Source organism: Antrostomus carolinensis, unplaced genomic scaffold (assembly GCF_000700745.2).
Source record: "Antrostomus carolinensis isolate BGI_N321 unplaced genomic scaffold, ASM70074v2 scaffold534, whole genome shotgun sequence".
NCBI classification, from domain to species: domain Eukaryota; kingdom Metazoa; phylum Chordata; class Aves; order Caprimulgiformes; family Caprimulgidae; genus Antrostomus; species Antrostomus carolinensis.
The window spans coordinates 282,263-309,772 of record NW_010311194.1 but is presented as its reverse complement, the minus strand read 5'-3'; the positions used below and the strand labels follow the sequence as shown (position 1 = coordinate 309,772).

The 27,510-nt window shown below is 36.2% G+C and overlaps 1 protein-coding gene across 1 annotated transcript in view; it reads left to right on the top strand.

The window, feature by feature from the left end:
• The window catches only part of LOC104523909 (protein sidekick-1), a gene marked incomplete at its 5' end in the record, with an annotated part of 288,170 nt that overhangs the window by 68,625 nt on the left and 192,035 nt on the right, over positions 1-27,510 (top strand). The window contains one exon of the mRNA XM_029084663.1: positions 8,327-8,460. Within this exon, the coding sequence (XP_028940496.1) occupies positions 8,327-8,460 (134 nt within the window). The remainder of the gene's footprint in view (positions 1-8,326; positions 8,461-27,510) is intronic.

The following is a 27,510-nucleotide window of genomic DNA, read 5'->3' as shown; positions in this document are numbered from 1 at the left end:
TCCTCTACATCTTTTGAGTGCAAGAGGTATTAACTATTTAAGCCTCTAGATAAATTTTTCAGCATAAAAAGAAACACATACATGTATTATCCTTTTTCTCTCTTGGCAAAACGTTCAGACTGAAAGGCTAAATAAAAAACGTACCCAAGGCTACGTATCGCTGGCAAAACCTGGATATCCTCGGCTCCCAGGCCTGTGCTTATTCGTGCTGCATAGCAGTAGTATGTGTCTTAATGGTGTGTGAGTAGAAATAACTACACAAAATCCCTGTTTTGATGTAGAGAGCAAACCTGAAATACTGTATAATAACATTATACAATGAATTTGCAGAGGTAACACAAATGCTAGTCTCAGCAAACTGCAGTACTGTATATAGACAGCGTTAGCTGTTGTATTGATCCAGGCCACTAAATCTTTAATTATCTTTCATAGTAAAACTTGTCTAAATAAATTGCTCTATTGCTACCCAGTACCACTGCTATTTGGCAGCTGCAGAGGTTGATGTTTGAGTCACTTACTACTTCTTGCTATATCCTTGCTCTTTGTTTAGAGATTTGGTACTGTTAAAAGGAGAAGTAATGCATCTAAAAACTATGAACTACTAGACTGTTAGTTCTGGAGCGTAACATTCCCTACTACTCCTCAAAACAAGTGTGTAATAAGTTATGGCTGTAGCTGTACAGATTTTCCTATCCTTTGAAACTCTCTGGTTTATTTCCATGTACTTGTGTATTTAGTCACCTAAAGGAGTTGACTGGTTAATTCAGTGCTGCTGTTCTCACTTGTAGGGCTAGTGTGGTAAGTTTGGATGTAGTGTTTGTAAAATGGATATATATTTTCCTAGCATTAGAAGGAAAACAAAGCCTTTGGCTCATGTGACAATAAACAGTCAATGCAGATGCTGTCCTCTTGAGGTCTGCCACAATGTGTGTGGCTGTTTCAGCTTCCCTGATCTGCTGCTGCTATTAGGTTTCATAATTATAGCCAGATGATTTCTGTCAATGCTCTGTGTATTCAGTTTATCAGTTTTAAATATACTCATGTGTGTGTATTTAGCTGATGAAGAAGGACTTGTTTCAGCTGAGAAAGCTGACCAAATGAATTAGAGAGTTGCATTGAACCATCTGAGACTTGAAATTTTATTTGCAAACTGTGTGGACACTTCAGTTGCTGTGATACAGGTGTTTTTAGTCCCTGAGACGAGCTTTATCCAGCAACAGCTGTGCCAAATCTTATTCTCAGCTCCACCTGTGTGAAAATGAAGATGGTTTTGAATGAGGTGTGTGAAATCAGGACTAAAATGGCAGAGATGGTGCTGAGGCAGATTCAGGGACATGAATAAACAAAATTTGGGAGCATCTAAATAGGCACAGTTGTGTATATCCAAATGTATCTGTTAAATATGCTGTTAAGAGTTTTTGTCATTATTGTATAATCAATTATCTCTTTGGTGCACTGCTCTGTGACAGGGCAGTACCACTGCTAATTTGTTTTATAGTTAGTGCAGTTCACAGTCATGCCTTACATTAGTTTTATTCTGTAGTATATATCTTGGTGAAATAGTGGGTTGAAGATACAGTATTCAACAGGAAGCTCTTTAATACTTGACTACAAACCACTATACCGCACAGCAGCATGCTGACATGTTTTATCAGAAGTGAAGATGTAATTTAATAACATAAGTTTTCCTTTCACAGTGAAGGAAAAAAGGAAAGGGAAAAAAGCAGTGTTTAAAAAAAACCACAGCACCTTAAATAACGAATTCAGGAGAAATACCATAAAGTGGAGCAATATTCATGTCTGTCTGTATCTGAAAATTGAACTATAAGTCTGTATCTGAAAATTGAACTATAAAATCCCAAATGATTACAAATAGTCTTTGTGCTTGCCGTCAATGAAGTCAGCCAGCTGTGTAGATCAGCAACCTATGATACTTTTTAACTGCAATGCTTTGTTTAAATAACCCGTTTATATTTAAAAAATTTCCACTATTCTTCTTTCCAGTGATTGCTAGCTATGTCCATAGCAACAGATAGTGATGTCGCAAGTGGAGTTCAATGTGTTGATTATATGATAAACTGGAGAGAGAATAAAATAGATACTTTGTTTACGAGTATCTTGAATGCAGTAAGAGTTTTATAAGAAGAGGAGACTGGAGAAAATTGACTTATTTTATTCCAAGTCTTTGGTTTCTCTTGTTGACTGAGATACATATTCTGTCTTGAAAGTCCGGATTTTTCTTCTAGTTTGAGAACTGTTGTTGCTGGAGTAGCACATCCAGGCACACATCAGTGTGGTTCAGTAAGATAACACCCAGCAGCTGTGATTTAAGCACACGTAGGTACTTGTATCAGCAGTACAAAATCTTGTTGCTTTTAATGTAATAAAAAAGAATAATAAAAAACAACAAAGGCGTAGAGTTGTGTGATAATAATTAAGTTGCATTAAATAAGAATTGAAGCTGCTAAAAACCTGGGGGGGGAACCAACATTTTAACATAAGTAGTCCACTTATGAATATTATTCCATAGTTTGTTACTGTAATTGCTTGCTTCTGGGTTGGTAACATTGTCTCTCACTGCAAACATCTCTTTCATTATCGGTTATGTAGTGATTATCTTGGGTTTTGTTTTGTGGGTTGTTTTAATCTCTAGACCAGTAATTGCTTGATATGAGCATGATTTTAAATATATATTTGGGATAATTAATCTTAGTATCCTCTCTGAGAGCCTCTGTCTCCAAGGACTAAAAATAAGCTTTTCCAAGGGCATACTGTTAAGATTTTTATAACAAGACTCAATATTTGATGATTCTGCTTAAATCTGAGATATTTTAATAAGTCTTGTACATAGATGAAGACACTATTGGTTTTTTGAGTGTTGTCCTGCATGTCATGTTTTCTAGACTACTCTTCAGGGTTGGATTGGGTGGGGGGAGTAGATGGTTCTGGTGTGGGTTTGATTTTTATTTATTTTTTAAATTCTTCTTGACTAACCCACATGTTTAAATCCAATAGCTAAAACTGAGTGGAGGCCACACTGGGTGAGAAATAGTTATTTCTTAAATTTTCCAACAGTACTGCTGTTTGTACACCCTCTTGTGAGGTTTGCCTGTTTTGCAGTCAGTTATTCCTTATCAAATACAATGTTTTGAATTTGTTCATTGAACTATAAACCTCAGTCTTGTGGAGAGGCTTGAGCAGGTCATCTGCATTTGAAATTCTAATTCTCTCTTCCAGAGTCTTTGGGACTTTATCTGCAGATTTAGTAAGTGAAATCTATATTCAGTCAACAACCACCAATGAAAATACTAAATAATGCCAGACCAAAGACAGACCCTATGGGTTTCTACCTGATATAACTTTCCATTCAGGTACTGGATCACTGATGATTTATCAAGTTTTCCATCCACTTCTATTCCAGCCTTACACTTGCTTTACACAGAACAGGTTTTGTGTAACGTAATCATGAGCAAACGTGGGGAATAATGTCTATAGCCTTACTAAACCAAGACCCTTGCAAGCTCCAAAACTAATGATAGAGAATAGGGAAGCCAAGCTTAAAGCATGGGAATTCTGCTGTTTCCCTCACTTTCTCTTGGAAATATATCTGCTAAACCTGTCAATAGCTGGTCTTCCTTCCTTTCACAATAGCATTTGACCTCTACCAGGCAATTAGGACTGTCTTGGTTATTCTTGTGTAGGCTTGGAAAGCTTCCGTGGCTGGAAATCCCAGCCACTTCCCAGAAGTACATGCTGTGCCATGGCATAGCTAGAGAAGTGATAATATAGACTAGCATTGACTGTAAAATCAATGTATTTGTCTAGTTATACTTAATATTCAGTGGCTGTGTAAGTATAACATTTTTATTGATGGCTGATTTGCAGTGCCGATATACCTGGCACCTGAATAATATTTTGTCGAGCTGGCATCCAGTCGCAGCTCTTAGTGCTTTGTTGCTATGGACGTGGTCCTCTGTAGCACATACGCTAATATTTTGCTCAGTGATTGAGTCCTGAAAAACAGCAACTGTTTGCAAAAGACATGTATTTAAATAATTTTGATTAATAATTCCCCATCAGAATTGGAAGACACATGGGTGGTGCAGCGCTCGCTCTGTTAAGCCATGCATGTGCTACTCCGAGTCAGGATTTCACTTGAACAGCTGTGGTTTTGACTGCAGTGTATCTGTATGTTTTTCCAAAAGGGGAAATCCATGGGGGAAGTCTTTCAGTAATTATGTTATTACTCCATAATCTCTCCCTTTTCTATTAACATCACTGTTACTATGTGGTGTCTGGCTCATGAATTACCAGTGCTTGCGGTGTAACGTGGACAAAATTTTTTAAAAGGGGAACAGAGATTTTTTTAGTAAAAAATGTCCTGTAAAGAGGGATTGATATTCATATTAGCTGGAGATAATGTTGGAAAAGAGGCTTTCTGAAGGCCTTTGTACTAAATATTGCACACTGGTTCATGAGCAGATGGCAGCTTTCTAAGAGAAAGCCTAATCAGGTTACTCTATGATTTTCATGTTATGATGTTTTTATAACCTAGTATTATCTATTTATTCTGTAATCTGGTAGACTAATAACCTAACAAATATTTAACTTTTGGGAATTATCCACTTGTAGAGTAGATTTCAGTATTTTCACATAAAAAAAAGTTATTAATGGAAATCCACCTATTTAAGATACCACAGAGTTCATTTGCAGCATTCTAATAAATGATGCAATTTTCAGCGCAGGAAAAATTTATTTAACTCCAAAAACTTCATCTTAAATGCATTAATAATGGTATCCCCTCTGGCAAATTATCTTCTAAGAGCCAGATTCGTGTTCCACTGATGTTAGCAGGATAATTTCCATAAACTTTAGGTCAAACTTAGAGATTATTTGCACCAGATATTTTTATAGTATTCAGACAATTTGGAAGGCTGCAATTAAAAATCTATGAGTGTATCTTAAGTGCTAAATTCTGGCTGGAATAATTTGAAGTGATGAAAACCTCATTAGGTGCCTGTTTACATGTTCAGATACTTCAAAGAACTGGGTATTTTAAATGACTTGTCTCCATCCTTGCTGCCTTTTCCCATCCTGTCAACTCATAGTCTTTGGTTAGGCAGCGTGTCCTAAACATGGCTTGTAGTTTCAAAGGACTGACTCACCTTTGCTTTCAAATCAATCTGTTCTAGTCTCTGGCTGGTTTTGTCATAAAGATATCACTGAAATACTTGTAGGAAATCATCGTACTGAATCCAGTATTACAACTGCCTTCCACACGCGGGCACGTATGTTGCTGTTTGTATATTGGCTGCTGTTCCCTACAGACGTCCGCTGAGCTCCAGAGAAATTTTAAAAATTCTTCTATTAAAAAGTCTGATTTAAAATGCCCCTTTCCCTATGCTTAAGGAATCCCAAAGGATCAGTCTGCTTAGTTTACTTGCCGATTGCTCCTGTCTTGAAAATGTTAGATTGAGTTAAAATTGATATCACTTTAAAAAAAGCAATATTTATGTTTTTCATAAATTCTATGCTGGGTATGAATTACTGACAGATCCACTCCATCTGCTGCAGTCATCTTCCTCAAATACACTGGTAAACTGAGCAGCCGGGAATCAGATTTTCCTTGGAACATTAGAGTGGTGCTGGCATAATTTAAAAGTTATATCAGACAATGAAAACAAACAATAAACCCAGGAAAACATGGTAAGCCAATTTTAGGGCACTCTGTGCAGCTGTTGTGCAAAAAGTGGCTGCAAGCCTGGTAACGACTGGGGCATGAACCTTCCGATGGTTTAAAAACACTGGAATTAATGAGTCCTTAAAACATGACTAATTGATTTTCCTGATGCACAAGGCTCATGCTTGACCTAAAAAAACCTCCCAGAGTCTACAGCCTGTGAAGGCTCGTGTCTTGTTCTCTACCTGTCTTTAGTTAGAAATTGAAACATTCAATTTTTCACAGAACTATTAAGATATCAATAACTCATTTAGAGGTTTCTAATTTAACACAAATTTGACCATTTAATTGATGATCCCAGAGTTGTCTTCAGTAGTTGCTTTGTCTTCTAATTCTTTTTTCTATACAACTTTGATAGCAAACTTTTTGCACTATTTTGAACATGTAATTTGTAATGTTTAGCCTTTCTGCATTGTTCTGTTTTAGTTCAGATATACTTAATTTAATCTTTTAAATTTTCTTATTTCACTCAAATGTTACATTTTGCTCGCACTCAAATAAATATTTCTGTATTATAATTTTAAAAAACCTTCATTTTGAACAATTTTCTTAATAAATACATTTTAATTCCCTTTGCTCTTGATTAGTATAGGGGGTTAAATGTCAAAATTTACAGCCAATTTAATACAGATAGTAACAGTGTGCATCTCGCCAGTATTCAAGAATCGCCTTTAAAACTTTGGGTGCAGCTGGCATCAAAGCAGTCTGAAATATATTTCAGTATTTTCAAAGAATCTTTCTAATGCTGCGTTCTTTAGAACTAAAGTAGAAATGACTGTAAATGTAATTTTCTTTTAGTATTAAATTATTAGCACTTCACTGAAATTTTATCTTTATTTGCTTTATCAAATGTCATATTAATTGCATTTTATATCCCCACTCTGTAAATCTATCAGTGTCTTTGATTAATTTTCTAAGTCAATTTAGCTAGTACAGATTCATTGAATAAAGAAAAGTCATGCTGTGATTTATTTTTTTTAACAGTTTTTATAATGAAAACTGTCAATAAAGTCAATGTAAACAGGATCTTTAGCTGATTATCAGAGCTGAAAATATAGCCTTATATATTTTTCAGGAGATTTTTATTTATTGGTATCTACTGATAGCTTTATAGAAGTTCAATGTTCTTTGTATCCACATTAGAAAATTGAAGTGGTATGAATAAAACATGCACAGCATTTGAGAACTGTTGTGTTCTCACTGTTGTTTTCTATGCCCTCTTCTGTGTATAAAAAATAGTATGATACAGTAGGAATGTGTGATTTTCCCTAGTGCTTTAAATGCTTTTTCAAAAGCAGAATGGTTGTGAATTATTATTAACCACACCATGCCAAAACAGGAGGAAGAAATGCGGGAGTGTTCATTATTCACTGATTAGTGTATGAATACTTTTGACTTTGCACTGACTCTTTGAGGTCTATTGATGTATGAACTTGTTTCATCCAGTATAATAATTTCCTATGTTGTTTCAACCTCATGCTCAAAGATGTGACTAATAGCACAGCTTCTTATCAAGTAATGTAAGTGAAGGTAGGAGTTTCTTGCTCCAAGTCTTGCATTCAGATTCCCAAGTTTGTGCCTCTCCCAGTCTGCGTTAGTCTCAGCTCTTTGCTCCACAGGTTTTCTCAGGAACTTTACGTGTTCTTTTATTCTTCTCTGAGTTTTGAGCTTCCTGTGTACTGTTTAGTTAAGCCCTTAAGTTTTTACACATTGTCTCTAGATTCTCTTGTATAGTCAAGAAAAGACCATTTAATACATATAAAATGTAAAGTGCCCAACCCTACTGCAGTGCAAATGGGTGATGCTGCCTACAAGGGAGTTTAGAGAAATGTGTTATGTGGCAGCCTTAAGCAGGAATAAACTTGTGTTATACAATGATGTTTATTGACTCCTTCAGACCTCCACCAATGCTAACTACAGGGTTGTGCTTTCCTACTTGCTTTAGATGAAATTAAAACTCTTCCATCCCTATCTACACACAGATCATCTGTGTATATCAATTAGATTCTAACTCGCCTATGTTCTTGTCTGTGATGTTGTGATAATTAGTGATGCCATAAATACAGAAAGTTTACCTTCTGAGCTTCTGCTGCCTTTGATTTTTTTTTTTTTTTTTCCCACTAACCCAGGTGTTGTTATTCCCTGAGTGTCAGTCTTTAATAGGCTAGCTTTTGCTTGTTGAGAAGGTTTTCAATAACACAGACTTTGCAGCGTACTGGTGTTTGCCAGGACTGTCATCAACCCGTAATGATGCAGTTTGCAGGCTATCACTCTGTTGTCTTTTGCCATTTACTGAGTAACTTCTTATTGCCATTTAAACTGTTCTAGTTTCATGTGTTGTAGCTTTCTGCACGTCATGATAAACTTCTTGCATGCTCTAAACAGAAAAAAGGCGTAAAGGCATCAAAGATCTGAAGTATTATTTGTGAATGTGTTTGAAATGAGGCTGGTTTTGGTTCCACATCATCTTGGTTTAGATGACCAGTGAATACCTTATCAGTCTGTGAAGTCTGAAATGTTGTACAATATTTGCCTAGTGGATTCCATTCTTCTGTTTTCAACATGATCTTTGTCCTTCCTAAATAGAGCCATCACACTGGAGAATCAGCTGGTCATCCTTGCAACATCAGTGACTGATGCAGGAGGCTACTATGTCCAGGCAGTCAATGAAAAGAATGGAGAGAACAAGACGAGTCCATTTATTCATCTCAGTATATCAGGTAAGTATTCAAATTCAAAAAAACATGCTGTTGTCCTTAGGTTGCAGACAGTCTTCACAAAAGCCTACCCTTATAAAAAGAGCCTTGCTAACAAAGGATTGGATCTTTAAAGGTCAACTTTTCCTGGTTGGTTTAGAGCACATTGAACTCCTTGTGCAATAAGAAGGACCTAAGACAGTATACGCCCTTGAGAAATCACCCTCATAGCCTTTTGTCCCATGGTTTGTTTTGTGCAAGGCAGGTACATTATGATATCCCTCGCTGTTTGTTGTGAAGTTGTGATCATAATTTCTTTTTAATGTAGAGGTTTATAATGTATTGTTTTCCTTTGTGCGTAAGTAAACAAGTCACTCTTCTGAGTGCCATTTTATTAATGAGCCTATTCCCAGTCTATGCCGTTATTTTTACCTGGAGTTATCACAGAGCCAGGGAACATGCATTTTATTGTTATTACTTTATTATTTTACATTGTGTAGATTGTATTAACACCTATCATTACAGGGGTATTCCATGAGTAGATTTTTACAGCAAAGGGGAGGGAAAAGCAGCAAAGCAATGGGATTAGAAAGATGACTGCACACTAAATATACTAACTTGCACAATCAGTAAAAATATGCACGTAGACTATTGTAAAACAGTTAGTAAATGTGTTTGTATGAAGAATTAATATTCTAAACATGTAGACTGGTTTGACTCCTTTTCTGAGGGCATTTGGTAAAGGTGTTTTTAACATAACAGCAAGATGGGGAGTGTGTTAGTCTGTTGTGTGAATGTGGAGGTTTATTTTTGACGGTAGAGACAAGTAAGAGATGACTGGGGAAACTGTTGATGACACTAGCTGCTTTGCTGACAAGCTACTGTTATGGTTTGGGCTCCTTAAAGATTCAAGACTCTCAGATCATTTGATGTGATGAGATGCCCAAGATCTCTTGATCTTGGATACTATTAGATTTGAGACAATCCCTGTCGCTTATTTCCTTACAGTAGCAATACATGGGAACCTGGGATTCTGGGCAGGAAATGTGGCAAATTGCTTTTGGAAATATGCTTATGTTTGTCAGAAGTTCATCAAAAACATTACATTTCTGTGAAACACTTAATTTCTAAGAAAGTATGAATTACTTTTTTTTGTGTCAAAATTCCTAATCAGATTTCAAGGAAAGCTGTTCTTACCCAAACAATGGAAAACCTGCTAGCAGGACCAGGGGTCACTGTGGGCAGAAGCTGTATGGTAACAGCCAGCAGAAGAGACAAACCTGTGTTTTCTTCCCAGATAGGTTTATAAACTAAATGAACTTCTCATGGGTTTTATATGTATCTTTCTGAAGTGGAAATAATATTCTAAATCCACTTGTGAATTCTGGCTGTACTGTGGCATGCAGATTGTAAACATTATTATTTCTGACAGGATAAAGAGGTTTGCTAACACTTTGGTAATTTCATTTTTAAAGCAGGTTTATATTGTTTGTACTATATGACCAATAAAGTACTTCCCATTTTAATTTCATATCTTAATTAATGCTAGAAATGGTCTGTGATCATGCATGCATAACAAGTGCTATGCAAAGCAGAAGGTAGTACAGGCATATGGAAAACACTTCAAAATGCATACAGACTTGATACCATGAATGCAAAGTCTATCTGGGATGTGAAAAATAGGAATGATTATATGGATAAAATGAAGAAAGAGGCAAGATGGAAAGTTAAAAATTGATTTGCCTGTTAAAATTAATATCAGCCAATGAGGTTTTTAAATTGTTGTCTTGATACCCAGGATTATTAATTCTTTGTGTGTGTTGAAGAAAGGCACTGGCCATAGGGCAGTACAGTGTCTGTAAAGAAAATGAGATTAACATGGTCATTCTGAACTTTGATCTGAGGAAGAAACATGTGATACATTAGATAGAAGTGAATAAAGCTTTTTGATCGAGTAACACAAAATAATCAGACAAAAATATAGTCCTGAAGCAATATGCAGAGAATGGTTGCAGAAAAATGATGCATTTTGGAAGAGTAATAAAGAATTCCTGCAAGTGGTTGCAAACAGATTGTTAAAGGTACATCCAGGTATGGAAGCTATCACATTGAATTGTCACTCTCTGAGTCTTATCAGATGTTAAGAGTGCTGACATTTGTCATTTTCCATTAGGATATGTATGAAATTTAAAACCAGTTTAATCAAAATCAAATAAACCACAAGTAAAGTGGAATATCCAATCTCTGTGTGAGCAGATTATATATTAATTATTGAGTACAACCTTGCTACATGACTCAGCATGCATATCACCACTTTTATTGAGGGCAAAAGAAAAAAAACTATAGATAAATCCCAGGGCAGTCATCCACAGAGAACAGAGTTAGATATGCATAGCTTGTTATTCCTTGAAGGATATTGGTGTCAGACTTGCTCCAGCCTGTAGGAAAAACACATTTGCAGAATCAGTCTAACAGCTAAGAGAGCTGTAAGCTGTCCTGTGCTGGTCCAACATACAAGACTGACAGTAGGAGAAAGGTGTAGCCCTGAGCTAAGCAGAAGATAAGTTATAGGGCTTTATATTGCAAATTAAAGTCAATATTGAATTGGAGCTTAAAGTAAATGGAGTTTGAGCAATGTCTGGAAAATAGACTAAACTGTCCTTCGATTAATAACTATATTTGAAACATGTTGAATAAGAAGATTTGAGGATGTTAACCATGTTTCAAAAATACAGTCTAAAAGCCCCAATCATGATGAATTCTGTAGTAGGGCTCTGAGTATTAAAGGTGAAAGATATTTTGTTTCTTGTTGGTCGAACCTGTAGCTTATTGAGTCCCAAACAGCAGGAAGTCTTACATCCACCCATCACCCCCTGATTACAGACATAATGCATGGAAATTGGAAAACAGCTTTGAAAGAAAGCCTTCTAATTTGTCAGTGTGGCTTCTGCTGTGCTTGGGTTTGCTTCTCTCTCCATTCTCAGATTGGTCAGACATTGAAAGTGTAAGCATGAGGTTGCCTGAGTTTAATGAAAATCAAATCTTTAGAATATCTGGATGTTAGAATCATAGAACAGTTTGGTTGGAAAAGGCCATTATGATCATCTAGTCCAACCATAAACCTGGCATTGCCAAGTTCACCACTAAACTACTAAACCATGTCCCTAAGCACCACATCTACATGTCCTTTGAATACCTCCAGGGATGGTGACTCTACCACTTCCCTGGGCAGCTACAGCTACACTTCCCTGTTTTCAGATACATTCCCAGTACACGTTACTGTGATGGTTCATTCCTTAAATATGCTTTGCCCTAAAGATGTATCAGCCATTAGATACGGTCACGCTAGGAGAAGATCCAAGTATTGAGCTGTATTTTTCCTTCACAGCTGAGTCCTTAGCTTGGTTAAACACTGGTGTTCTGCATGCCTGCCCTCCAAAACCATGTGTCTTAATTTGAAAGTCCAGGTCACAGCATGAGGTCCAGTCCAACTAGGCTTGAAAATAACGGTAATTTCTCTCAACTGGATTTGTTTCCACTGATTTCAAAACTATTCGATCATCTCTGAGGTGAAAGGCTCTGGTGAAATAAAAATGATGTCCCACAAGCAGAATGTTGGGAATAACATCACATCTGAAATTCGTATGAGATGTCATAAATTAGTCCTAATTTTAATATATCTAGAAATCAGTTGAACTGCATACTAAGCTAAGGAAAATTTTGCACTTTTTTTTTTTTTTAAGCATATGTCACAGTTTTAATGTAAAAAAACAAAATTTTGGCTAGGAAAATTGGAAAGTCTGAAAGTCAAGAGTTTGGCAACAGAAATAGTAACAAAACTCAGTTTGTTTTTTCACTCAAATACATCAAGAGAATTCGCTGTTACTGTTTTAGAGGATTTCAGTATTAACTCCATTGCTGGAACTTCCCAGCTTAACCAGAGAGGTGTGTGAGTTAATACATCATTGAGCTGCCATAGGACTCTTAGATGTAAATAGTACTTTTCAATAAAAACAATTGGGAAATCCTTAATATTCTTTCCTGTTTCCATCTATTTGACAGTAAACTTAATGATAATATCTTAAACTGATTCTTAATTTTTTAGGCTTTTTCTTTTATGTCCAGTCTGCCACAGACAAGCATACACTTCAGGGCAGGTGGTCAGATCTCTTCCTAAAAACTCTAGCTTGTCAGGGGGATAAAATGATGCACTTTTGATCTTACCAGTGTTGACAGACACTTAAAGATTGGAGTGTTCATTAAAGTAAGGCAGTCATAAAACTCTAATTTCCTTGAAGGCCACACTCAGTGTATCAGCTAAATTTATCTGAAACTCTGCACCAAATATTTTAAACATAGAACTTAAAAAAAAAACAACAAACAAACAAACAAAAAAAAAACCCAAGCAAAAAAAACCATAGTACTTTGCTGTAGGCTGTGCCACTTTTGCATGAAGTTTTTTTGGGGGGAAAGGGGGAGCAGGGGTGTTAAGAGCATTTCTTAATGAAACTGTAAGGATTTCTAGTATGTAAGTCAAGAGTTTAAGAAGTGGTTGGTTTTTTGTTTTGGTTTTTTGTTTGGTTTTTTTTTAAGAGAGGTGGAAAAAAATATAGGAGCTTTTTATTACTGTAAGGAGCTGGCTGAGGAGTTCACCACAATGTACGCGTTGTGTGTCCTTGTTACTTTATTATGTGATGATGTGGCAAGACTCTGGTGATGCTGTAGAAGTTTGAAAAGCCCTGCTGAGATTTTCCTCTTATTAACTTCAATGCAACGCTGTGGATGGGAGCACTGTTGGCCCAGTCTTAGAAATTTTTAACAGCATGTGCTTCTGTTTCAGACCTTAGACGATGTATTTTATGAAAAATTTGAGAAAGTGTCCCCCAGTAAATGATTTAAATGGCAAGTTTGCAAAAGGTGGGTATCTATAAGCTGTTCTGACAGTTTAGATACTCCTGCTTCAATTGGTTTTGCCGTGCTCATCATCTGGAACTGCAATTCAGGGCCTTGCTTCTGGACCTTCTTGTTAAGCTGTGAAATATTGAGATGCGTGTCGCTTCAATAGATTTATTAGTAAATTAGATAGTCTTGAGACCTATTCATAGCACTGGGAGATACAGAGTGTTCTGCAGACTGACATCTTTTTCTGATGCGGGCTTTGTAAAAAACAGAAAACAAGATTGATGAAAATCTTAAAAACCTTGCCAGCCAGCATTTCTGAAGAGTCAAAGATAATAAAACCAATTATTATTTAACGAAGATAAATTTTTCCCTTGAGCGCTGTCAATGCCTTAAAAAAAAAAAAAGTTAAAAAAAAAAAAAAGAAGTTGTGGACTTAAACTCCTGGCTTAGTTGCATTGTGATGAATTTAAAATACAAGGGTGTCATGTTATTCTGCCCAGTTTCCACTTGGAACAAGAATTTTATTCCATTCCAGCAGACATTGACATGAGGTTAAATAGACACTGTTTGTCTCTGGTGCCTACTTTGTTCTTCAGTTTAAGAATTTTGCAGAAGGGCTGAGTCCTGTTTCAGACTCGCAGGGTACTGATTTTGCACTCAAAGTTTTTATTTGTTTTTTCTATTAGAAAGAAAGGTTCTCATAATAGCACGAGATGTTTAGGTCACTTTCAGTGTCTGTAAAAATGAAATACTCTTTACGTTGTTGGGAAAGAAAGTGGGTGAAAAAGTGCCACATTGTATTTGGTAAAATATTAGTTTTAACATCCTTCTCTCAGGCTGGTTAAGAATTTGTTTTCAGAAGATTCTGAGCAGACTTTTTCCTCTTTAGAAGAGAGCATTTCACTAACGGAATTTTTCATATTAACCAACAAGGTTTGTTCAAGTCAGCAGATGTTGAGGATCCTTCATGGATATGTTTGAAGCGTACTGTTGCATGAATTTTTCATAGCTAGTTCCGGCTTTCAGGTGTAGGCAGAAAAAAAAAAAAAATAATAAATGGGCTGGCACCCCCAGGGAACAGATATTTCTGTTCTGAGGTCAAAATCGTGCAAGCTCTATAAACTTGTCAAACTGTTTTTAGTTCATGCCAAGGGAATTTACTTCTCTTAGCCTCTCTGGGTCAGTACTGTTGAGGTGAAATTAGTGCTTCAGTGATGTGCCTCTTTTTTGGGGTTTGGTTTTGGTTTGTTTGGAGGTTTTTTTGGTGGATTTAAGAGTATGGGATGAAATTAAATTGCATTTCTGTGCCATGATTGTACGTGATTGCCTGAGGTTCTGACCAAATACTGGTGACATCAGCACGGCTCAGCCCTCTGTGCACCGGTTCTAAGACACTCTTTGAAATGACATTGGTTTCCTTTCTCATTTTCTACCCAGTCTTTGCTTTCTCTCTGTCAAGCAGGATTTCCAGAGGCAGGAATTTCAGTGGAGGCTGATATTCTCAATGGTTTATCCTTCTATCTAATGCAAAATGGAATACTGTATTGCAGTGTAGAATCATTTTATATGCCTTACAAAGAAAGAACATATGATATTCAGGATTTATCAGCTTTCTTGGATGCCAGATTTCACTGTTGGATTTGGTGGTTTTTGTTGTTGTGGTTATTTTGGGGTTTTTTTTAAAAGCTTCAGCCAGATCTCTTCCATAATTCTTGACCTTTCTTCTCAAAGGAAAACTTTCCTCACTTTTAACTGTAGTGATATGGAAGGAAAGCCATGGTTAAAATGATAGATTGTGAAACTGCAGGAATAATAAAGATGAGCCAAGAACCCTTTGTGGCAGCTTGAGCTTTTTTTTCTTTACCCAAATATTCTATCAATGCTCTTTCTGATAAATAGCAGAAATATTGGTTGGTCTCCAATTGCTTCTTCCTCTGGGCTATTTTTGACAATACTTATTGCCACACACAGTGCACTTGTGCATCTGCTGCAGCCTCTGTCCCAGGCAACCAGTGTCTCTTCTGCTAGTGGAACTCAACTTCTAGCTAACTTTCCTCAGATTCATTATCAGATTTTAAATATATCAACTTTAATAGAGGATGATGTCTTTTTGCAATGGAAAGATAACAAAATACATTTTCTGTAAGATTTCTTCAATCTTGCTATTGAAGAGAACTTAAACAGCCAAAATCAACATAAAACACATTTAAATATCTGGCACTTCATTTTTATCATGTTGCATCAACAAATGTAATAAAGCTTTAAATATATGATTTATGGAAAGAATAGTTCCTTCCTTTTTCTCCCAAATGCAACTAATAGAAGACTGTTGTTATGGGGACCAAACACCAGCTCGTTAAGCTAAGGAGATGCACCCGAGTTGAGTGTATGTTCCTTCAGCATATGTACATACATTATGCATACTGCTCTGAAAAAAAGGCAAATACTAAAGTTTCTATATCTAACTTATTATTTTAACATAGCTTCTTGTTATGCTTTTCTGTAAAGTTTGGGATTTTGTGTCTGTAAGAGATGTGGAATACACACACAGACTCAAAATCCTGGGTTGTCTCCTAAACCCTTTATTTATACCTGACACACGCAATTAATCTCTCCCTATCTCTAATCACTTTTGCTGTTACATTCATCGGAGTGATTTGTAACCCATCTCTGTCACCGCTCTGTAATTGATATGCGGAGATAAGAGATTCTTAGAGGACACAAACAAGGAAAAGAGAAAATTGAATTTACCTTGCAATCGTTTTATAAAATGTGACATACATCAATTATACATGCCATCCAGGAAAATGCCATCTTGAACAAACTGTGATGATTTGTTGGAAGACCAGCATAAGTGAAATGCCAGAAAACTTTTGTGGACAGAAAAGTATTGCTAGTTCAACACACAGACTTTCAATCTCACTGATACACCTACATTTTTTTAAAAAAAATAATACTGTAGAATTTACAAAGAAAGTACCATTTTTGATCAGTGTCTTCAGTCAGTCTTGTACTAATACTCCAGCCTGGAATAAGATGAAAGGAAGCTGCTGAAATAAACATTGTTTTGATCAGACATAAAAAGATGATGTTGGTTACTCAAGACTGAATCATCTTTCATGGGCAAAAATGGTAAAATTGATAGTATAGTCCAGTTCCAACTTAACCACCTTCTACCTTGAAAATATTTCTCTTTAGTTTTTCTTTTTCACTGCAGTGAGAAGTGAATTCATTTTCTCGCTCTTGTTTAAATGCTTTGTGCTCATGATTAATTCTGACTTTTGGCATAAGAGTAGTAGTTCCTGTCCCTACTTGTAAGTTCAAGTAGTACTTTGGGGCCTTTGAAAAACTTTCTGATAGGTACTGACAGTATTATAAAAATTAAACTCTAGGAAATAGGTATGATAAATAATATGATAATGGTAATAGAAATCATAAAACTTTGAAGAATTTATTTAAAGCAACATCCACTGTTGGCCAGTTCCTGGGGTTGTAGAACTGGAGACAATCTTTTCTTTAGAACTGTTTATTTCTTTGTTATCAGATATGCCCAAGAGAAAATGTACTTTCCAAAAAACTTCCAGAAGAGAAAAAAAGTACAGCGATTTGTAGGCGTTTGTAAAGAGCTTTACGTTTCAGTTAATGTAAGTATCATAGTTCTGAAGCTTTAAAAGGAATAGCTACTGGAGTCTCACATATCAATTTACTCTTTTTGAACATTGCCTTTTGATCTCTTAGGAGTCCCATTCTGTGATGCCATTCTCCTAGGGTGTTCTAAGTAGCTGACTTGAAATCTTTTGCTTTGTTTCCCATCTTTACACAGTTGGATATATTTAAAGTATAATTTTCATTTATTTAAAGTTGCTAAACCCTACTGAAGGTGTTTTTTACCAAGAAAGTAAGAACCTGTAAGTTATTGAAGAGAGCTTTAGCTTAAAGATGCTATTTTAAGAAAAAAATAAATCGCATTTAGAGAAAAACATCCATGTAATAAGTCTGTGACAGCTTTGTACTGTTCTGTAAGGAAATAGGTTGTCCTGGCTGGTCTGTGAATAAGAGAGTAAAAAAGTATGAGCTCTTGCTTAGGAAAAGAGTGAGGAGCATCTTATTTCTTATGAACTGGGAAAGCTTGAGGCATGTAGAGGTTTTTTTTTTATTATTCATAGGAGTAGGAATTACTCTTCAATTTAGAAAATAAGTAATTTAGGAACTATTTGATGGTGTTCTTTAAACTGCCATTGTATTAGGTAAGCTCAAAGTGTCTTATAAACAATACAGATAAGGAATAATCAATATGCTCAAAACAAATGTTTAATAGAGTAACTTCTGCACTTAACTCAGTTACTGCAAAAACCTAAATAGATCCTGAAGATTGGATTACACGTGCTGAAGGTCTGCATGGCAGAAACCCCCCCAGCATCTTTACAAAAACTAATTTTCATCTCAAGCTTTCACAAACATATGGTTGCTTGAGGGTTATCATTTTTAAAACTCTTCATATTAAAAAGATTTTAATTTCTTCTCAATATACATCACAGAACAGGAAAAATGAATAAGGATAGAAACCCCTCACATGCTTGTGTCGCTGTTCTGCCAGATAGATGTGACTTGTCTAAGTAGTTCCAACAATGCACACAATAGCCTGTCTATAAACAAAAATTAAAAGCCAGTGATTCCAACTGCAACATAAACATTGGAGAGTCGGGACGTGCAGGATTCAAAGTCATCTGTAAACTCTGAATATTCTTCTTTGTGTAGAAGGATAAGGCATTTAATTTTTTTGTTGTTTCCTTCAGTAGAAAAGATTAAAGTTACTTATTTATACACTATCCTACTAGGTTTGGGTTTTTTTTAAAAATCAACCAACCAATTTTTGCTCCAAATTTTAACAACAAAAAAAAAAAAAAATCTTTTTTAGATTTTAGTAAGGACTTGCTATGAATTTTAAGGTAATATAAAATAATTGGACCTCCCTCCCCCACTGTAACAGGAAAGAGAAACGCAGACTTGGTTGTAAACCGGGTTGCTTCACGTAATGTAAAAGATGCATCGATTTCTTGTCCACTTGGTTGTACCATGGGAGCTGTAAATTGCTGATCGAGGATGTTCGTTATCCTTCATTTTTGTACTACTCAGTTTCACATATTGTCATTTGCATCCAGGGAGTGGTTAGACATTGGAGTAATCCAAGTGCCAATTTTTTATTTATTTTATTTTTTACCCCTACAGACTGTGCTGTAAGGTGATGGAAATGCTGATTTCTTCTCATGTGCAGACTATTGTCTACGCTTTTAAGCCCCTTAAAAATAATCCATAATCCAAAACACTACCTTTTTATGGTAGATAAATCATTTTAGCTTTGGAATGTGGGAACAAAGTTACAGTTCCTATAATCTGGGAGAACATAAATTTTCTATAGTGTATCTTAAAGGACTATAAGCTTTCTGTGATAAAAATGAAGGAATACAGCAGCCAGGAAAGCACACGCAATGTTCTAGTCTCTAAGGCCATGTTTGTGCAAATTGTTATTAAATTTTGTCCAGCTATATCTGCTGTTAAATACGTTTACAATTTGAGAACAAGTATCTTAACTGCTGTTATGTGAAGGGAAAATAGTGCAGTGGACAGTCTATTGCATGAAGAAGGAAAGAGAAGTTGTGCACAGAGGGATTTTTTTATTCCCCACTTGTTCCTTATGCACTAAAGAGGAATAAAAAGAAAAGCTTGCTTGTTTACTCTGTGTTGGCCATATTTCAATCTGCTTTGCAAAGCCATGTGCTCATAAACCTGACTTAGTAAAGATGGTGATGGTTTAAAAAGCCAGTGATGATGTATCTTCTGCAAAGGGTGGGAAAGGAACTGCAAGCCCAGTGCTGCCTTCACCTATCTGTGTGTTTTTAGATCGCTGTGAGTGATACTGTCATAGCTATTAAAGAAAGTAATTGGTAGTGAGTGATTAAAATTGCGGATGGCCTTTTCAAGGTGATTATGAATGTTAAATCCAGTCTGTAAAAGCTGGCTGTAAAGGCCCATGAAACTGAAACATGAATATGCTGAGGATAATTGCATAAAAAGAGGATCTTGCAGGCGTCCTATGCACATCTAAACACCCCTCCCAACCAGTCAGTTAATCAACCAACCAAAAAACCCCAAGAAGCAAAATAATTCAAGTGGACCTTTTGTATCAAAGGAGATGGAACTAAATAATCTGCCTTTTTAGGCTGTAAACCCCTCTGTGTAGAGAACTTACTGCATCTCACTCCCCTTCATACAGAACGCTATCCCAGGGCTATTGCTGTCATTGCTGAGCAGTGACAGGGCTGCAGAGTCCCCCGCGCCATGTGATGCTGTGTCATTAGCAGGGATCTTTTCCTGTTCTTTTCCAATTGTAAGTGATGGTGACAAATGTTCCTTTCCACATCACCCTGGAACAAGGCCTAGAGTTCCTGTGGAGTGACTTAATTTCGTTTGGTGAACTTTATCTCACAAAGCAAAGGTTAGAAGGTTATGTGAGAATCTTTTTTTTTTTAGCTGAAAAACCTAAGGTTCATTTTGTCCCCTAATTTAAAATGGAAACTTGAGGTGCAAACAAAGATAAAGGTAGAAAAAAATGAAAAATAAATGTTTTTGTTTTGAGCCCTGCTTGCTTATATTTATATTTTAATACAAGCACAGAGAGCTTTCACATATGTCTAAATAGCTTATGAATTCAGAGCCTGAGGGATTGTTTTCTTGTTTATGTTGTGATTATAGACTCATCACTTTCAGACCAATTTCATGCTTTCAAATAAAAGAATTTTGTATGGTTGCTTATACTTGAACATATTATTATTGTATTGATCTCAAACTTAAAGCTGACCTATCTAATCTGCCCTTAAACTGTAAAACACCGTGGGATTTGTTGTGAAGATTTATATAAATGTATTTTGCAGTTATTACCCTTGTTGTGACAAGAATAATTTGTTTAATCATTTGAGGAGCTTTTTCCCCTTCAGACAATATTTATGCCTACCTGAATTTAGTGGTCACTGTTATGTTAGTGGTTTTGTTGCATATTGATTCTTCATCTAAATTAATATTAGTTCACTTATGGATATTCCCTTGGTAAATTTGATAGAGAATTCTGCTTATTCCACTACAATAACACTTATTTCTAATCATATTGGCTTAGGAATTGGTCTGGGTCATCCTTGAGAAAAACATTTGTACCATGCAAGTGTTTTAAAAATCTATTCTAAAAAAATACTCAAACCATTTATTATTGGTTTATTGCTAGTCGATGCAGCAGACATGTTTTTAAGGGATAGGTAGTCCAAACAGATGCTCAGCACTTCCCTTTAACTAGAAATACAAGTTCTACCTTGTAATGCAAATAGACGATACCCAAGAAGTTAGGAGGAATTTTTTTAAAAAGAGGATTTTTTTTAATTATTATTGAAAGAAGCAATGAATTAGAATGTGACAATATCTTGTTTTTCTGCTCTCAAGACCACATGTAAATTTTAATTTTTCAGGAAGTGTCTTGTATGAAATATAAGCACGATAAGAGTTGCAGACTATTTAAAATTGAAAACATCTTGATAGAAATTGAGTTATCAGTTCCTACTTTTCTTTTTGGAAAGGATATCAATTACTTTTTTGGTACGATCGGTGTGGTGTGTTGCAACTTTGAGGGCTGGAGATCCTTTGAAAACTGGTGGTGTCGTCAGCAAACGCAGAGACTTGCGTTCGGTGTGATGAGAGGAATACTGCCTTGGATTAAATCGTGGCTGACAGATCTGATATGTTCATTGATGAAGGGGGCAATTTGTACTTCATAAGCTAATGAAGAGAAATATTATGGAATCTGACGGGTCTTGTTGGACTTCATACTGACTGCTGAGTTCCTGTCTTGAGTATAATGCAGAATTTGTTTTGAAGAAATGAGTCTGGGATGGTTACACGTTCTTGTTGTAGCTTGTAGTGGTGCTGATACTGTGCTGTTACCAGAGCTGTGGAAATAGTCAGCTGGACTAATTGCTGGGGGTTTTTTCATGATACAAAGATGGAAAAAGCAGTGCAATTTTAAAAATCCGCTGATAAATCTTTTTTTACAAGATTGTTACAAATGCTTTCAAAGGGTGTTTGTAATGGAAGACGTGACAGATCTCTAATTAGTGTGGCATTATGAGATGCTATAGCATATGTGCTCGTGAAGGAGAGGGATGAAATAATACTGTTTATCTGGAGTTTATGGCTAGCAGATGCAGGTAGATAGTGTTTTTCTTGGTTCACTCTTTCACTGCACGTACTAGAGGAGGTGTTTTTAATTTTGTAAAAATATTTCCGAGTTGTGAAACTTAAAACATATAAGTTATGAATTTACTGTGAATGATGACCAAGCTGGTTTTCCGGAAACCTTTGCAAGCACTGTTTCTTTAAGGCAAGTTCTTTTCAGAACTACGGGGGTTTTGGGGGTTTTTTGTTTTGTTGGGTTTTTTTTTACTTTTAAAGCAATAAAGCTGTTTGCTGGAAAAGAAGACTGTGTGTTTAAAGTAGAGGTTTATGAAGTCAGCTGAGAGGACTTTATTGCAGTAATCTTTAAAAGACTGGGTTTTAATGAGTCAATTGTCCTGTATTAGTTTTGTGTGGATCAGGTACTTCATTTCAGTTTCAATTCATAATGTCACAAGCAACCCTGATGATGTCTTAGAATCTTAATGCAGTATTCACACATGGTTCATGACACGGTGGAACAGTAAGTACAAAATTCATTTGTGTGACTTACATTTGTCATAAATGCTCATCCTTAACTGGGTGGTATTTTTTAAAATATTCATCAGAAGTGAATATGATTTTTAAAAGTAGTATTTGTGATGTGAAAGATTCTCAGTCATATCTTTTAACGCGTATTTCAAAAATAAATTTAATCTTCATAGTACAGCATAAGCTATACGACTTATAGAAAGTTTTGTGAATTAGTGCAACCAGCAAACCTGTGTGCTCTTGACTCTTCTAGCTCCAGAAGAAAAGATCTCTGGAAAAACACAGGCCTATAATCAAATGGCTCTGCAATTTAGCTCATTTTAGCATCCTATTACGTTTATCAGACATAACTATTCTCCCTCTTCCCCCCCCCATTTTTTAGTAGCTGTTATAGGCAGTGTGTATGTTGAATAGGATGCCTTATGAAATCTGGCTTTTGAAATCCATGGCAGAAGCCCCTCTTTTTCAGGGTACAGTGGTGTGTATTAAGTGGTCTCCAGATTTTTAACAGTAGTAGGCTTGTGGTTAGAATGAGGTAAAGATGAGCTGAATTGAACAATTGATTCAAAAGGAAGAGAAGCTTGCATCAAAGTTGTCTTTTACTTACTGTCTTCTGCAAATTCAGCAATATGAAAGGAGGGGACTTGTCTTTAGAGCCAGAGTTGTTCTTTTTGATGAGCCCTTAAGAACAATGTAAGATCTCTCTCCTTTTCATCCTTGATCACCACGGGAACTTTAAAATCCATGTTTCAGAGAGGAATCCTGGGTAGCAGTCTCTGGAAACATGCAGAGCTCACCAAAAGTGCAGGATAGGTAATAAATATAAAGTCTCAATGAAAAGTGCAGATCCTGATTGAGGGGAAGTGTGCACTGAATCACAGAAGCATGTATAGCTTTGAATGCATTGCTTCCACCAGGCTGTAGATCGCAGTTTTATGAGCTTTGCAGAAGATGGAAAAAGTTTGGGGTTTTTAACTTTTTTTTTTTTTTTTTTCATTAATATATTCCATGCAATCCATTCAGAAATTCCAAAGTAAGCTTAGGAAAGAATAAGAATCCTCCGTAAATCGCAGCAGGCTGCTATTGTAAGTAATTCTCATTTTGCCATTTTGCTCTGGTTTTACCAAACATTGAATTTTGAAAACAGCATCACCAAGTTGTTCATGCTCAAGATAAGGATTTATGTGTGATTCTCATTCACAAGGGGAATGTGTGTGTGTGTGAATTCTTTTTTACAATATGCCACCATGATCCTGAAGTAATTCAGGGATTGATTTGTAAAACGTTCTGAATCAATTAAGGCTTTAATCAGCAAGCGGCAAACTTCAGATGGCTCGTGGACTAATTTTACCATCTCCTATCAACATGAACCTAAGCTGGAAAAAGAAAACAATTAAGGGGATGTAATTATCTGTCCTGATTACTGAATTAGAAGAGTTTGTGTTTATTCTGTCGCTATGTAAAAGGAAAAAAAATCTACTTTGAAAAACAATTTGATGCAGCTACTAAATTGCCAAGGGTTTTCAGGGTGCAATGTAGAGGTTTGGTAAGACAGTTTTGGAAGAGGCTTGTGGCTGACAACTGTCATACAAGTTCTGTATATCGAGCTTTGGAGGCTGTTGCCTGACAGCTCTTTAGTAGCTCTCTACGCAAGATCTAGTACTGAGAGTATTTTTCCTTGCGGTGCTTGAAATGAGTTTGGATTTTCAAGGCTGAGTCTACTGATCTGGTGCTTGTATCTAGTGATCACAACAAATCTTGCAATTTCTAGAAGCCAGGAATTAATGTTTAACTTTCTATATGATGACAACCTTACTGGAAAGCAGGGAGGGAAAAGCATCTCTGTGTGATCAAACTAACAGTCTAATCGTCCTGTGGTGATGTATTCCTGCTACTGAGTGGAATTACCTGAGGTTATTGGTGTTTTGCTTGATTTAAAATGAGAAGAGCCTATAGAAATATATGAAACTTACTATGTTACAAGCCAGGCTTTTAGGTTTGGCAGGATTTTTATTTTCAGCTTAGCAGAGAGATAAATACAGATTTGTGACAGACTTTTACTTACCCTTTTTATCGTCCCAAATCTGATCAGAATCCACAAATTGCATAAAACCTCTCATAAACCCCCAGCTTACAATGCTAGTGTAATTTCTGTTTGAATATTTAGCAGAATGTTAATCCTGACATATTTAACTGCCACGCTGAAGGATTGTTGCTGCATTCTGTGCAAAGTTCAGAATAAACGCCCAGGACTCCGGTGAGTTATAGGTCAATTACAGTAATTGGAAGGAGAGTAAACAAGAAACCTGAGAAGTATCCAGCAGGAACAGTGATACCTCTATTTTTTTATTAATGAGCAGTAAACAAGCCCTGTTACCAATCACTGATTTTGAAAAATGTACCATATAACTTACTCCTATAAATGGTATCACTTCTACATAGCCCATGTGCCTCTTGGTAGTACTGACTTTATTAAATACTGTTGAACAAAATTTTCAGTTGAAGGAGATTAAAACTGTCTCCTTAAAAAAACTGAACTTTATTTAAGCAGCAAGAGATAAGGCTGCCTCATCCACATTTACTTTACAGAAGGCTGATTTTATAGTGTTGGCAATACTCAATTAATGGCTAAGTATGTTTTGAAACTTATGTTATTATGAAATAAACTAAAAGCACAGCCACTGTAGAAATATAAATTACATCCTATCTGCTAGAACACACTAGTAAAAAGGCCCAACCAATCTCTCATTTACACAGTATCACGTAAATTAGAGTTTAATAGTATTGTAATTTATGCAGATTTAATAAATATATTTGACTTTTGGAGCAATAAAATGGGTTATGGTATTACCATAAAGGTAATTATTACTGGTGTTGTCTCAATTTCATTTTTAAATTGAGAAAATCCATAATGAAAGGTATGTTTGAGAGAAATATATGATGTTCCCTAAGGACCTGTAGTGTTAATACTCTCTTAATCCAATACTATGTGATATCTAGAGTTGCTGGGTTATGTTGCTTCTGGCAGGGTCCTCCATGAACACCACCTTCCTCTTCAGAGGAAAAAAAAGTTACTGTACTTACATTATTTGCCTTTGTTATCTAGTCTGGCTAGATGAGTGAGTAAATTTTTGCAAGAGAAAGACTTTGGAGACATTCAGCTTTCCAAAGCCAGCCCAGTGCAAGGCAGGAAGGGGGAAAATTACATTGTTCTTCTGAAAAGTGTGATATTCTGAAGAGTGAGATATTTCTGCAGGTAGAAGAAACGACACCTTGCTTTGCTTTCACTGTATAAGCTTACAAAGCGCAGCAGGGCAGGTAATCATCAGTGCACAGCTTCACAAAATCTAACAGAGGACTTGTTTAAAACTGTGAATTCGTTGCATTTGTGTAGAGTACTGAAAATGTGAAGATTAGGCCATGGCCATATCTCTAGGTTTACAGAAGCACATCCCACAAAGATGACTTTTGTGATTAGCAGATTGGAGAAAACAACAAATTGCAAAGTAAAATAGCAATTTCAAAACAAAGGTATACTCTAATCTGCAAGCATGTACAAGATAGGTTAAATGAAATTATTTTAAATTCATCTGAGGCTCTAAGTGCTATTGACAAGTTGTGTATCCACTTACTGTGCGTCCTGAGGTCTAACTGGACAGAGATTTCTTGATGTATTGGAAGGATTGAGCAAGTTTGAGACTGTAACCCAATTTGGCATCTACAATACAGGTGTGCTTTGTTCTTGGGCCACTTGAGCAGCATGGATATTGCCATGAATTTGTCAACAGTATTGCACATAATTACGAGGGTGTCGTGGACTCGCTGTGAGAAGAGTCAGTGGTTCTGTGGCTGTAGTAACATTCTTGCTTTAGTGTCATCCAAAGTCCCTGTTAGGTGTTGCACCATTCAGATAAATATGTTGCAGTGGAATTGTTCTGTGTAGGAGTTAGTTCATCTTGTTCTCGCAGTCTTCCATGCAGGTTCTTAATATAGGAAATACAGTGGCTGAGGAGTCTTACTTAAAAAATAAATAAATAATAATCAATTTCTCTAGGAATATATCTGTTGTGTGTTTTGTTGGGTTGTTGACCTGGAATTCTTGCTGATCTCAACTACATTGAAAACATTAAAAAAAAAAAAAATGTCTTCCTCCTCATAGCTTTTGTTTCTCATAGAATTCTGAAAGTATTAATAGAAAGGATCTATTTGAGCAGATTGGCCCTGGTAGTGTTTCACACAGATTGGAGGTTGGAGGGAGAAGACATTTGTGTGAGATCAGGAAATGTCTAGAGCATATATTTTTGAGGAAGAGTGTAAGGTGCAGTAGGTAATGAACTGGTGGGAGGTAGGGGTCTTCTCTTCTGCCAGAGCTAGCTTCCTCTCCTCTGTTGATGGGCAGACAACATTTTGGACGAAAGTCATATCAAGAGATGAAAGAACAAGTTTTCTAAGTGTTCACTGCTTTTCTAATGACTTGGGGAAAAAGAACAGTTTGCAGTCAGTCTGCTCCTCCAGTAACCAAAGGGCAAATAAATGTTAAATCTTATTTCCCCTGGAGATAATGAGCAGATTATGGAGAATGGGGAGTATATGCAGAGTTACTGCCTCACCTGGTGAAACAGTGTCAGCAGTACAGATTTTTGCCTACCATGACTAACACAAGGTTTCTTTATTTACTAGCTGGGTCGTGATGTATGTTAACAGGCATCTTGTCTACAGGAAATCCAGATGGTCTCTCTTCTCTTTCCTCTCTTCTTCTACTAGATGCAAAAGGTCAGAAGAAAGGCAGCAATGGGAATTCTTGCTGCCAGCACAAGATGCTCTTGACTCTGTCTGCATCAGTACCACAGACTTTAATTTCCTTTACACTGCACTAAGGTTAGACTCACTTAAAGGTCATTCTCTGTGCAATAGGGTTTGTTTTGTTTTGCCATTTGTTTTATTTATTGAAAACAGCCTCTTTCACCAGAAGCGAAGTTGTTTTCCCTGCCATTACCTCCCCTCTTCTTAAGTTGCTTTTGAAAGGTGTTTCATTACTTGCTAAGCTCTAAAGTGATTTTTCTGCTAGTGATAGTATAAACTTGCAAAATCTTTGAGCTGGGAGCCTTTTTATCTTAGAACTGCAGTAATGCTTGTTGCATAAAGAGATGGTGACCTTTGGGATTGACCCTGCCCTTATTAACTCCAATTTTGGCAGAACCCTGAAATGATCCTCTTATCTTTCTGTCAGCTCCATCAGATTCTGGATATAAACTCCACCATACACTGGGCATGACCAATGCTTTCATCATACAGTTTTCTTTGGAAAGTCAAATGTTTTGTTTTATCAACTAATGTCAGAAAAATAATTTTAAAATCTTTCACTTCCAGTTGCTTGAAGCTTTTGACTTCAGAAGTATGCAGGTGAAGAAGAAATCTATTTAAAAA